The following is a 15054-nucleotide window of genomic DNA, read 5'->3' as shown; positions in this document are numbered from 1 at the left end:
TTAATATTGATGCAAACAAATGAGCTCTAGTCTCCCATTCTTTAGGTAAATTTTTACACCACTGCTAAAGGGCTGTAGGGGCAGATTCTCAGAGCTGCTTTTAAGAATAGGTTTATACTGACTTCAGAGACTCACAGGCATGTGGCAAAGTACTTTTCTGATCCCCTCCCCCAAAAAATATCTGGTATATTTTTTACGTAGATAAGAAAAATTTATTAATGGCTGAGTAAGATCTGTCATAGCTGAAATACAAAAAACAAAACAATCTTAGAAAAATGTCTGCACTATTCCACAAGCTACAGCTAACTGAAATATAAGACTGAAAAGCTATTTTTAACTTAGAACTTTAATTTTTGGTTTTCTGAAAATGCTTTCTCTTGCACTGAAAGCCTTCCATGCTAAACTAGGAACTGGCAAAACACTAGCTAATATGTGGGCCTAGCAGGAAGACAAGTACCAAAGTTAAAAACCTGGGCATTAGAAGAAAACAGGATTGGAGAGGGTTGTTAAGCACTGGAATTGGCTGCCCAGGAAGGTGATGGAGTCACCATCCCTGGAAGTGTTCAAGAAGCCACTGGACATGGCACTTAGTCAAAGTCTAGTTGACAGGGTGTTGATCAAAGTTTGGACTCAATGATCTCAGAGGTCTTTTTCAGCCTCAATGATTCTGTGAGGATTTTCAGGCATCCAAAACCACACAAGATCAACTTGGAAGATTTTCCAAAATCCTTATGTATTGACATTTTAATTAAAATCATGGGAAGAAAAATGTCATAATACTTTGGAAAAACTCTCTACTCTCTTGGCACTTGGAATATCCCAAGATTTGTCTGCCTTCTATGCAGACATCACTGGACCTCTCCTTCATTTGAATAGAGAAAGGAGTTAGGAAGAAAGTAGAGTCTCCTGTGACATTATGACATTAATTTATTTACAATAGTCAAATGGAGTGTTTTTTAAATGAAATGTTAAAAAAACCCCAAGAAAACAACTGCCTTATAAATTAAAATTTCTCCCTTAGTAATGTAGTCATAAAGACGCAAAATAAATAGATGTTATTTATTGCTTTTGTTAAATAATTAAGTTTCTAAGTTAGTAAAGTAGGACCCTTATTCCTTGGTATGGCAACTTTTACATCTAATTCTTTATCTAATACACATCTCACTGCCAGCACTTTCCTAGGGTAATATAGCCCAGAAGGGGGAAAAAACTCAATTAACCTCCCTGACATCCAAAAACTTCTTAGACCTAAGCAGACTCAACAGACGTCAAGGGCTTAACCCAAAGCTTAACACACCCAAAAACTGTGTGAATGTGAAGGATGGAAAAGGAGATGACCACAAAGGCAGAAGCTCCTTTTGGGGCTTCCTTTGGCCAGGGCAGAGAAGACACAGGGCGATGGTACGGCTCAGTGGTGGAACATACTGGGCACTTGGGCCTGGGCTTTTATCACTGCTCTTGGCCACTCATCCAAGAAGGCAATAAAAAAGGGCCAGGACACCAGAGAAAAGCAAATGACTTGTCTCTTTTCTGTTTGGAAGCTCTGCATGTCACATAGAAAAGTGCTGTCATGACTGATAACTTGACCAAGTTTTGTATGAAATTATTATTATCCAGTAAATCAGCCCTGACAGAATGTGGTGGCAGCCAGAAGTGTAATTGCAGAAAATGTGACTTTGGAACCTTCACTGGAAATATTTTAACTATCTCATAATGATACAGGTTATTTTTACAACTGGTTAAAGATTGTGTAAAGAGATTCTTTGGTATTTCAAGTAAAACATTCAAAAAGAAAAGAAGAAACACAATTGAGCAATCTTTAGTCTTTGACCTCTTTTATACATTATCCTTAGCAATGTAAAAGAAAATTTAACATTCCTTCTAAGGAAAATACATTTAAGTGATGGACAGAACAATGAAAACTGAAGAAACATGAAGAGCTATTTATAGGAGTTGATTAAGATAGATATCCAGCCACTTCACCAGACAGTCAAAATGCACTAAAGAGAGCTTTAAAATTTATGAGTCACACAGATTCAACTGGAATAGAAGTTTTGGGGTGCAAAATCGAAGTGTAACAGTTTATTCAGATTATTTTAAACACCTTGGGAAGATCAGCACATAACACTACACAGATTCTATACCCGTAGGAAAACACAGGCTTCCTGTAACTCCACTCACTCTTTGAATTGCCCAAAATTACATCAGAATCAACACAGAGCAAAAGGCAGTTCAAAGTCATCTTTAACACCTCAATAACATCAGCTTCTCCTTTGCCTATTAGTGACTGGCTACCAAAATTATAACCCAATGCATTCTTTAGATTTAAGATGTATTAGCAATAAATTATTTTGCCAGGTGTTATCTATTTCCAGCAAGAAGTAGTGAAAAATGCACTGTCCTTGCAAATCGAGTACATCAAGTGAGTTATTTCTGTTATGCTTAAAGCAAATGGAACTACTTGGTATCAAAGCAATTTTTGATTACAGTATAGCATTTGAGTCTAGAATTTGAATTGCTCTTTCTCTTCCTCAATTTCTTCACTACTTCTCTTTTGATTAGCCAGTAAATCCATGTATTTCAACTATTAGTTTCTAATTAGCCTTCACAACTTTCTGAACAGCAGCTAGGAAACAGAATGATGAAATAACTAGTGAGTTAAAAGGAGATTAGATAAATAAAAATAAATTACACTTATTATATGCTCCCACCACACCAGGAGATGACTTAACAGTGGAGGAAAAAGAAACACTTTGGAATAATGAAATCAGAGAGGGAATTCAGGTCCCAGAGGCGATTCTATGGAGTTTTATGTTAATGTACACCTTGTGGGGGACCAAAAATCAACTGGAATAGTTTCCTGAAAACCGTTTCCAGCTATTTTCTCATTTTAAAAGTTCCAACTTCACTTGACCCATTAGTCATCATATTACTTACATTTATTATGTATTTTGAAATCTATTACAAAAAACCCAATGGATTCAATATGGCCTGTTTGAACTAAATCATAACAACTATAAAAAGAAACCTATGAGCAGCATTCTGAAATTTCTGTCTGAAGCAATTTCTTTCTTTGTCATTTTATTACTTAGAGCTTCAGATAAAAAAAAAAAATCAGGGTTATAAGTATTTTATTCTTGTTCTCCATAACATTCAAATTTGTATTGGGAAGATATAATTTTCATCTGTGAACTTGGGATAATGATGTTACTCAAAATGACTTTTTATTTGGAGGGCTAAGGGTGAATAAGCAACACAAAAATAATAAAAGCTCCTAGCATGGTTGCTCCAGGTAAATTCCAGCTTATTGGAGCTAGAAGCTTCAGTGGACTTATTCTAATACATGCCATAAGTTAATGTACAAACTGTTACCACTTCTATGACTTAAAAACTACAACAGTATTTTCTTAATCTTAGATACCAGAAAGGAAATGCCATGAAAATTAGTCATAAACTGAATAAGGACATGCTGGATCAATGGGCCAAGTCTATGAAGTTCAATAAGGTGAAATGTGAGTCCTGCACTTCTGTCACAACAATCCCATTCAGTGCTACAGGCTGGGGGAAAGGTGTTTGGAACGCTGCTTCTTGGAAAAGGACCTGTGGGTGCTGGCTGACAGGAGCTGAACATGAGCCAGTGTGCCCAGGTGGCCTAGAAGGCCAATGGCATCCTGGCCCGTAGCACCAATAGTGTGGCCAGCAGGACCAGAGCAGCAACTGTCCCCAGTGCTGGGCACTGGTGAGGCCACATCTCCAGTGCTGTGGCCACTTCTGGGCTCCTCACCAGACAAAGGACATTGACGGGCTGGAGAGTGTCCAGAGAAGGGCAATGAAGTGTAGGCTCTGGAGAGTAAATCTTATGAACAGCAGCTGAGGGAGCTGGGGTTGTTTAACCCAGAGAAAAGGAGGCTCAAGGGGTCCTTACTGGTCTCTACAACTTCCTGAAAGGAGACTGGAGCCAGGTGGGGAGTCACCTCTTCTACCAGGCAACCAGCGACAGGACAAGAGGAAATGGCCTCAAACTGTGCCAGTGGAAGTCCAGGTCAGGAAGAATTTTTTCACTGAAAGGGTGGTCAGGCATTGGAATGGGCTGCCCAGAGAGGTGGTAAAGTCACAATCCCTTGATGTATTCAAGAAATGACTGGACATGGCACTTAGTGCTATGATTTGGTTGCCATAGCAGTGCTAGGTCAAAGGTTGGACTTGATGATCTTGGAGGTCTTTGCCAACCTTTATGATTCTATCATTTATAAGACCCCAGTCTTTTCAAAGACCGAGAAATGTTGAAATGTGTGAGAGAAAAATATGCCATTTTCTAAGAATTCATTCATTTTCCATAACCTTCATTCAGCAGTGAATCTTGTACTTCTCACAGCTGAAACAGAAAAGGCCAGGTCTTTCTCCTTGAGGTTGGACATAGATCTTGCTCTCCCCTTCCTCAAGAAGGCTGTAAAATATTAAACTTCTTAATATACAGTACTTCTATAGAAAAAACTACTATTTATCCTAAACTCTTAAGATGATTTAATTTCCTAGTCCTAAACAGGAGAGGAGCAGATGATGGCATGAAACATTTTACCAAATGTGACATTTGGTAAATGTGACATTCTTTCTCCCTTAGCCACCCATCCTGATGTAGGGACTTTAAACAGAGGAAATATGAGGAAGGTAAAGGTAATCTTGAGCCCTGATTCTGATTTGGAGTCAGGGTGGCCCTTCAGCAAATGGTAATGGCCGAATTGCAAAAATTAAATTTATAAAAATAGGAAAGAGACATGTAAAGACCAGTTCTACTGTTCTCAATTGTCTGGTCAAGCATCAAAAGAGACACAAATTAAGAGAAATTGAAAAGCAAGAAGAATCCAAACTAAATGTTTTTATCCTCTAATTCATCATTCCCAATTTGGATCAAGGGAAAACGAGGAAGAAACTTGAGACAAGGCTTCAGAGGCCATGTGCAGTCCATCTTGCATTCTGCTTCTGTGAGACAGATGCCAGTTAGTCTAGAAGAGACTGGTAGTCACTGCTCAGTATTCCTACCCCCTGCTGTCTGTGTGCTGCAGCCCCACAGAAGCAGCTCCCCAAGGCCAATATGGCAAACCAGAGCCTTCAGGGAGCTCAATCACCCTGAGCTCTGCTGGCTGCTCCCCAGCAGGAATAACAACTTCTTCCATGACCTAGTGTGTCCCTGACATTACGTGAAGGTGACACTTAGACATTAACAGCTGCAGCTTTGAGATGTCAGACAAGGCTCAGAGTGATGCAATTCTATTGATTTTTAACACTGTCACAAGTAAACCAAGATAAATTGTTGTAGGTCAAGAAGCCCAAAGATGCCATTAACAGACAACGGAGGGTTACGGCCATTCAGTAGATGATGACTGAAATTAAGCAACTGTGCAGCTACCAAATTCAGCTCAGTACAATACAGAAGTGTGCCAAGGGCTGGGTGGTGAAGCCAAAAATTATAATGGGGGCATCAGGAGGCACTATCATGAAAGGAAAACCCAGGCTAAGGCAAACACTGACTGTCTCAACAGAGAGTCAGGGAAGATGAAGCACAATACAGTGAGACGAAATAAATTGTTCCAGGTCATGGTGCACGTTTGTGGAAAAGAAAAGAACTCATAAATACTAACCCTCTACTTTCTGCTTAGCTGCTGAATAATACATCTATATTAAGATGCACACGGGAAGAAAAAAAAAAAGAATGTTTCAGAAAATGGAGCAAATGTTTGAAATAAGTGTTAAAAGAATTCCAATACACTGAAAATATTATAAGAAAATATTTTTCAACTTATCCATGTGGCTCCAGTGTGCAGTTTTCATTTTCTGTACTTAGGCACATAAGAAACAAAATTTAAAATAAGTGTTGTAGACACTGTTTTTAGAAAGCTACTTTGATGATTTTCCTCATTATTACACTGATATTACAGACAATAGATGTGTCAAGTCCAAAGCAATACCTACAGGCTGGTACACCTGTTTGGAATATTTCTCTTTGCCCTCTTAATCAAATAAATATATTTTCATGGCTACAGTGTCAGTGCTTTAAAAACTTGTTTGTAAAAGAGCAAAGGGAAAAAAAAAGCCCCACTAGAAAGCTCAAAAGTTTTGCAAATGACCCAGAGTTAATTAGAAAAGTCTGCACCCTGGCTAGTTCCCCTTCTCACGTGTCAGCTCTCATTAAATCAAAAAATTCTCCTTTCAAAGTTAACAAACACCATGGTTAACAAAACTGTTAAACTGGGATCAAGTGGGCACATTCCTAGGTTTATATATGATGTCATGCTAAGCAGCCCACAGCTGAACTTGCAAGTAGTATGAATGATTTTTCAATATATTAAGTATCTGATCTAATGCTAATTTTCTCTCTATAGGCTAACTGTGCTGGGAACAGGTGGCCCTGCTTTCAATTACGGAGGGCTAACATGCCAGTGTGAGGCCTGGATTAGTTCACCTTCTCACAGGGAATTTGCCTCGGTTGGGAATGGATTTATTATGGCTTCACACATGGAACGGAGCTCATGTCAGCTGAGGGCAGTGATACATCATATGATTCAAATTAACCTGCTGTGGACTGTTCCGCAGGGCTGATATTGTGTATTAAAATGACGACATTTTTAAAACAGCTTGAAAGAAACCAGGATTGCTAAAGTGCAATGGTTCCAATTTGTTCCAACTAATCTATCACCTGCTGGAGATATTATTCTAGAGGGTTTCTGGTAGCTGCTATTTTCCAGGTTTCTCCAAACCACTGACCTTGGTAATGGATACAATTGTTGCCTCTGCAAACAGTGGGGAAAAAAGACTGGAGAGAGTGCCATGGTGCAGTTCTGATTATTGTTTTTTATACCTAAGCCAAGATCCCCTGCTGTGCCCCTTGTGGTCCCCAGATCACTTGTGGAAGGACTGGCATGAAGGAGAAACCCACCAGCTCCCCATTTCTCACTTTATATTTCAGTGGGACACAACATTTGCTAGGTAATTTGGATATTGTCTTCTGCAGAAATTATTTTTAAAGGTGAATTATCAAGGACCTCCATTACTTCACATCTAACCCAGTGCCTTCCCAAGAAATTACTGCGGGAAGAGGACTTCACTATAAAGCATTCATAATTTGCATGTGTAAGTATTTGAAGGCAATTTTTATGAAGCTGTACTTCATAAATATGTTCTTGTATCATTTGCAGCCAGAAAGACTACATCAAAGACAGCTTTTATAGGTAAGAAAGGTGATTAAAAAAAAACCTAGGAGGACTAAAAGGTAAAGACGATAATTTTTAAAAACCTATTAAACAAGATGATCATATTAGTTCCTCACATAATGAATTATATCTAATGCTGAAGCAATAAAAAGTTACTTTATTGTATTAGACAAAAATTGGATGTACAATTCAGTAACAGACTGAATATAAAAGACAGAGGGTCACGTAAAGCGATGTAAATGGAATTTAAAAAAATTTACATAATTAGTTTCTGTAAAAAAAGAACGAATAGTCCTTTAATACATTGTGGGGTTAAAGTTGAGGTCGGTTCCCACAGGCCTGATGATGAATGCTTATTTCTCCTAGGATCCTATTACCTTAAATCTGGAAGAAATATAGTTTTTCTTTAGTTGCCAAAAACGTACAAAATAATCAACTCATGTGGCAAGAAGTGCATTAATGTATCCTGTTATTCTCATTTAATTAGTGGTTTCCAAGTTTAGCTACTTGCTGTAGTTTTTTGATCTCCGAGCTAATATAGACTGACAACCTGGTTTCCTGTGTGGCGAAGCCATACGATTTTTCTGTGGAACACCATCTACTTATCTACTTCAGCTGACAAACTATTTGCAAGGAGTACTGGTTTTATCTAACACAGCAAACATTGGGAACCACTTGCAGATTTTTTTCTGTTAACTGCTCAATAGTATCTTGCATTATAAAGTGTAGGCATGTTTGAGTCTTATACTTGAAATTTAACCTCAGCACACCAACAATGTATCTTGAAAAAAAAATGGCATTACAATTAAACCACTGAACACTTGAAATCAACACAGAAAACTGTATAGTTATCCCAACTGCTACATATTTTTGTCTGCATAGGCACAGCTTTCAAAAACATGCTGACTTTTCTGAAGAGTTGATCATCATAACCAACAGGCAGCACCTACCAGTATATTCAATGCATTTCAGCAATTCACTTACTACAGATATAAACCATATATACATAAATGACCATGAAACACACACTATGTCATTAGAAAATAGGTCACCTAGCAGCAGCATTCTTTGCCAGATATTCACTAAAAAAGAACAGCCCTCAAGGCCTGCAACATTACTCTAGCGGTGCCTTTATTTATTAGCTAAGCTAATAAAATTCAATTTATTAGCTAAGCTGTCTCCCATTGGTGCCTTTATTTATTCAATTTATTAGCTAAGCTGTCTCCCATTGGTGCCTTTATTTATTTAATTTATTAGCTAAGCTGTCTCCTATCACACATACTGTTTGTTGATTTTGCGAGAACTCTTGGGAGTTTTGCTGAGGTTCTTGTCCTCAAAGAACAACTGCCAGCTGAGCTAGGATCTGATGGTGTAACACTTTCTCCAGGCCTGCTGATGGCCAAGCTACCTCACCCTGGAAGAAGCTGTGGTTAGGGGACTTCTTGTCCCACAGGGCAGTTAGTAACTCATTTTCCAGTAGCCTGCTGAGGAGCTGTCAGGCTCTTGTAACTCTCTGCATGTGCTGTTCTGACGCAATCGCATGCAGAATGAGCCTTCCATTACTCATCCAATGAAACTTCCATCCCCCAAGGAAGGCTTCTTGGTAAAGGTTAGTTTATTTGAAGAGGATCTCATAGTGGTAACAGCTGAGGTTAGAAAAATCTGCAAGGGATGGCGGAGCTGTTTTGTTATACTACACTGGCAAACACTTCATTAAAATTCAGAGAAATTACCGTTGAGTCATGTGTAATGATAGTTCCAATTAGCAGCAAAAAGATGATGAAAAAAAGCCTTTTGGCTAAGAGTAGATCCTGGAAGAAATCTCTGAAGTTTTAAATGCTTTGCAAGAATAAATAGATTGAAGATTATGATGCATTAATTTATGGTTTTCCAGTTTCTTATTCAGCAAAACACTATGGAGTGGAGAGATTTAACACTAATGCAAGATACAAATGAACTGGTGAAATTGGGGTGAACACTTACACTATTTGTAAATATATACTTTGCAAGCTGGTGCCAACTTCCATGTTTGCTAGTTTTGCTAGGAATCTGTCCTACTGACAGGACAGCATCAGGAGAAACACCCTCAGGTGTGTAATCATTGAATGTAAAGGCTGCCAGGAAACTACAGTGAGAACCTTGAGAAGTGGAATGCACAAATGAAGGGTCTGGGAATAAGGAAATGTGACAAACGTGGGGACAGAGGACATATAAGAATTGGTAGCAGAAGGATAAGAGAAAACCATTCTGGCAGCAGTGATCAAAAGGTCCCTGACAGAAGGTATCTTAACTCCTTCTGTGCTGTTCCTGATTAGAATGAAACCATTTTTTTTCTCAAATGGTAGCAGAACATGTAGTCGGCCTGAAGATTCAAAGGTCTATTAATGTACCCAAATATGCATCAATATAACCAAAGTATTCCCTGAAATTATGTCTTTAGATAGCTGGAAAACAAACAAAAAAAAGGGGCAATGATGAGGTTGTTCACATACTTTATTGCTTCCTTAAAACCTCTGCCTGTGTGCAAAAAACATTTTTTCAAGCTACAGTATTTATAGTCGGGGTAAAATTTGTGTCTCATTCACTGGTTACACAGTTTGATGGCTTGGGCTTTGATATTCAGAAGTGATTTCTGCTTAACCAAAAGACAATATGAGCTGTATTTCCAACATCAAATTCTTTTCAAGTACTTTTTCAGTATTTTCAAGTACTTTGGAAAACTAAATTGTGTGTTTTGAATTGATAACCTTAATAAAATGATGACCTTAATAATGTCCCTGTGCCTCAGTTGTCTTCTGTGGAATGGCAAGGGCATAGTATTCCATCACCCATGTGAGTGTTGTGCAGGTAAATTAGTATTTCTGTAGTGCTCCCATGCTACAGCTGTAAGGCATGCAAAGGAAATTCTGCTGCAGATCCAGAATTAGATGCTGTAAGACTGTGTGAAGAGGTAACTGGATAAACAGGAAAATCCTGTACTCAAGAGCTCCTTACTAAATGGCTGATAACAGCTGGACTGTGTGAAGTAAGGATATTCAGGATAAAAAAATAGGTTAAATAATACAACAAACCATAACAAACATGCATATGAAAAAATAGTTATGATGTATTTTCTAACTTTCACTATAACCTCAATTATTCTTCACTGTAATGTAGCTATAAATCATACTTCACAAAATAGAGAATGCAATTGGCAAGAATTTCTGATGCTCTAGGAGTGGAATTGCAAGTCACATTATGTTATACAAATTCTAACAAACCTCTACAGTACACCACTTACATTAATTAAAGAAACACAATATCACTAATTTTTAAATTTTACAATATCAGCACTTAGGGTGATTGGAATTTCCAGAGCCAGTTATCCAGATTTCAAAGAACCCAAGAGAAGATGGCTTAGAAAAATCTTCAGAAACATTATAAAAGTCATCTTTTCTAAACACAAATGCAATAACATTTCCATTTTCTAGGACTAGAGGCAGGTAGGCTTCATTCTGCTGGAAATTCAACAAATTCAACCTTTCTAAACTTACTGTGGGAAGAAAATTAATAATTAAACCCTAAACCAAGTACTGGTCCAGGACTGCCCATTCCCCAGTTTTCACTTTCATTCAGGGTAATTGCCAGAGGAAAATTTCACATTTGTGAGCAAGGAATACAATACATTTATGATTATCTGATATCACTGAGTCATAGAATAATTAGGGTAGAAAGGGACCTCAATGCTGATCTCCTTCAAACTCCCCTGCCATGGGAAAGGACACCTTCCACTAGATCAGGTTGCTCAGGGCACCATCCTGGGTCCACGTGTGCATATCTACAGATTACATTAGAAAAGAAAGATTAAAGTGCAGCACTTACCTGGGCCATTAAGGAAATCTTTAATTTGCACAGTGATAAGAGGAGGTGGAATACCACTTTTAGCATCTACCTCTCCTGCTACTGTCTGCAACCAAGTCTTGCAATAATCCAGAGCTTCTGGTAGAGTCTTCCCAGGATCTACAGATGATAATCATTATACTCATTAATTCTATTCCAGGAATATGATATATTACAAAATGCTACATATAAAATTGACTAGACAAAATGAAAGAATTTTAAATGTAATAGGGTAAATATTATACCTAATATAACTGGCTTACACAGCATTTGCACTTACAGACAGATGCATGCGTGGACTAATGCATGCACTCATGGGTAAGAGGATGAAGACCAAATTACAAAAAATTTAGAAAACATGCAAAAATACCAAGTAAAATATGAGTAAAATACATCAATAAAACAAGACAACTGTAAATAGCACGCAATTTCAGCTTTAATTAATGATTAAGTAATGACACCTAAGGACTCCTTACAAGAGAATCTGTGCTCAAAAACTGCTACTAGATTGTACTGTCATTGCTCAGTAGAGAAAATAATAATGGAAAGGTAAATTATAAAAGCAAAAAAACCCAGAATGCCATGAGAGCTCAGGAACAGAGCATGACAACAGTTCAGTTGTACCATTCCTTTGCAGCTTCACTCAATAGCTAACCAGTAGCTATTCTTGAGTACCACCTTGAATGGTGTTCCTTTGATCAGTCTGTAACACTACAGAAGTACATTAAAATTAAATCCATCCAAGGGCTATTCTAGTCTTCATTTTCCACGTATCACACATAGAAAAAACAGTTGGGTAAAAAGGCTTTTTAACCTTTAGGGACTCATGACCTTCATTATGAGAATTCTCACTTCTGGCATTACGGTCTTAAATTATAAATAATCAGTCATTGTTTCTTATCAAGTCTGCTGTGTTAAATCACTGAATGTCTGTTTCATTCTCAACTTAAGGAGATTTTCTTGAAGTTATTCTCTCCTTTTCAGTCAATTAAAAACTGCTACAATTGCTTTGAGTTTTACTGAATTAATTCCTTTCAGGAACAGGATTTACATACTCACTGTTATAGTTACCATATGGTATTGTGGTATCACAGTCATATGTGGACTGGGTATATAAAGCCAGCTTCGGAATTTGTGTTTCTTGACCTTATCATGTGATTCATATAAAACTTGGCACATATGAACCCTTATGTGATTTCAAAGAACCTACTGAAACCAATTGATCATGACTTTAGATCTATATGGAAAAGATCAAAAGTTAGCACATTCTTTTGTTTTTATTTGATCAATTTTCAGGCAATGACTTTACAGCAGTATTTGTACTGTATGGCATATACATTACAGCCTTTTCTTCCCTCTATTTCTGCTACACATTTATAAAGTCAGCTCTCAACAGTTATTTAAGAGCTGTCACTGCATACAACACATCTGTATATTTTCCATGAGAATCTCTACATTTTTATGATTCTTAACCCTTTTCTTTTAATTACAATAACCAGAGTGGTGTGGCACACTCCCTTTTCTATAGTAACTGTTTTAGGAAAGATCTTGTTGCATCTGGCATTTTTCTAGCATTCTGAAAATACTACTACTACTACTACTGTTACTCATCATCATCATCATCCTCTTTACCACGAAGGTACACATTTTTTCCAAAACACAGATTTGTAGCTGTTCTGATCAAGGATCTCTGAGTTGGATCTATAAAATTATATCTTATCTTGTGCTGGTAGACATCATAAACAGCTAACATTTTAACATTTTCCAGAATATAAAGTGTAAAACATTGTAAAAATGACTGAATATTGCTCTATGAACATCACTGAATTGATGAAATTAATCTCTAAATTAGTGTTCCTCTGTAAGTATTAATATAAACATTTAGGTATACCAATATGGCACAAAACACTGCAATATGCCACTATTTTGTCTCATTTCTGGAAGATATCATCATATACTGTATATAGCAACCTATATCTTCTACCAGCTTTTCAGAAAATCCACTACATTTAGCTGAACACTTCTTTTGTAAAATACACTTACGGGTAGTTTTATTATCCCAAGATGAGTTTACCTTATTAAATACCTAATTATTATTTCAAAGTTGTAGCTCTTTCAAGCAGAAAACATCTCTGATGAAAAGAACTTACACAGCAGAAAATCCCTCCATGACATATTTCATTAACTATACAAACTGCCCTCAGGCTACTGGGAACTGCAGCACTTAAGCACAGAACCAAAAAATAAAGCAACCACGGGACTCTCAGGAGATCTTTTTGCTCTGTCATGTCTCCAAGGAGTGCAGCACTGTCATCTCTCCATCACCTGGGGCACTGCAGGACTGGGATATGTGAATAATAAAGACTCCAAAATTTACATATTAGGAACACAACATCAAGAAACCTCAATGCACAAGTCCAACAAAATTTGTTACTTTTAACCCAGCACTGGTCTTACTGAGTTCAAGCATCTTTTTAGATTCAAGTTAAACTGAGCTGATTCTGGAAGCAGGAGTACTGCACTGACAATTTTGCATCAGAGGTAATAATATCAAAGGGCTATGCAAAGAGGCAGCTTGAGTGCTTCCAAGCCCATGGCACACAGGTAATTTGGAACTTGGGTAACAGACTTGGCTGTCCAGCCAAATAGTCCAGTTTTAAGTTTTTATGTAATGATATGAAAGCTAAAATCCAGAGGTTTCAAAATTGACTATGCTTGTGTATATCAAAAACTTGAGGGGAGTTCCAAATAAAATGTATGAAGGTTAAGACAAATATATATCTGAAGGGTCAAACAAGCAAAAGATGTGTATCTCTATTAAAATATCTTGTAAGGTAGAAAACAGCACATGCATTTTCATAACATCAAGCATCAGGAAAGGAATGAAGCAATATCAGTAAATCAATCCCTATGCCAAAAGCACAGGAAACAGAGAAGCAACTGAATGAAAAAAAAAAGAATTTTAGAATGAAAAGTGAGGAATTTGTGATGAGAAGAGCTATTAGAAAAAGGACTCTTGTGTCTCAAGAAAATGATGGAGGCATTCAGAATGTTTAAAAATACACTTGACAGAACACTATAAAATATACAATTGGGAACAATTATGCATCAGCAGGGAACTGGTTCTGAATAATGTATTATAATAGGTCATTTCCATTTCCATTTTCTGTGATTCTCCCAAAAATCAACACTTAAATTTGCAGTTATTTGTATAAAGAAAATGCTGGAGGAAACCCAGGGGATGCATATATAAGTAAAAGGAGAGGCTAGAATTACTCCACAACAAGCCAAGATGGAGAAAAGAAAGGATTGAGAAGCGAGGGGCAGTGAAGATGGCCAGAAATTTTATCCTTTACACCATGTGAAAAATTTGTCTGTGGCAGCAAAAGAAAAATGGTGAGACAACTATCACAAATCAACAAAACTTGTTAAATTACAAGACAGTAATTTAAAATCTGTAAGACTGAGAAGGTGAAACCTTCAACAGATCCACATTTACCTTCCTCCTCCCCTCTAAAATAAAAACTAAAAAAAAAGTCTAACGATTTTTGAATTCACCCAAACATCCAAAGCCACTTTTACACTTGCTGAGATCCAGACCTCAGCTCCAAACTTCACTTCATGCAATATCTTCCTAAACGTGATTTGAATTTGCAAGCTTTTGATTTCACTGCTATCCCCTTGCTCTTCTGTTAACTGCAGACAGCAAACCCCAAACTTCTGAAGAGAACAGGGAGTAAGGGGAAAGGAAACCAGGAAGGCAGGATAGATTTTTGCATCTTCAAGATTTTAATTCTCCAAAATGTGTCTTTGTTCCTCTTCATAGCTGACAGCCAGGCCGGCTAAGGGAGCACAGGGGCTGTCTGGGAGGCTTTAATGGGGACCAGGGCCCCATGAGCCCCGGGGAGGGGACAGGGCCACCGAGCGCGTGTGCGGGACGGCGGCGTGGAACGCTACCCAGCCCAAC

The 15054-nt window shown here is 37.6% G+C and overlaps 1 protein-coding gene across 11 annotated transcripts in view; it reads right to left on the bottom strand.

The window, feature by feature from the left end:
• Positions 1-15054, bottom strand: part of VPS13B (vacuolar protein sorting 13 homolog B) — a 427964-nt gene that overhangs the window by 96614 nt on the left and 316296 nt on the right. For all 11 annotated transcript variants that reach the window (XM_038130163.1, XM_038130155.1, XM_038130158.1 and 8 more), the window contains one exon: positions 11070-11207. In XM_038130163.1, coding sequence (XP_037986091.1) covers positions 11070-11207 — 138 coding nt within the window. The remainder of the gene's footprint in view (positions 1-11069; positions 11208-15054) is intronic.

This window comes from Motacilla alba, chromosome 2, assembly GCF_015832195.1.
Source record: "Motacilla alba alba isolate MOTALB_02 chromosome 2, Motacilla_alba_V1.0_pri, whole genome shotgun sequence".
NCBI lineage: Eukaryota > Metazoa > Chordata > Aves > Passeriformes > Motacillidae > Motacilla > Motacilla alba.
The sequence above is the reverse complement of the archived record's forward strand: the minus strand, read 5'-3'. Positions and strand labels throughout refer to the sequence as shown.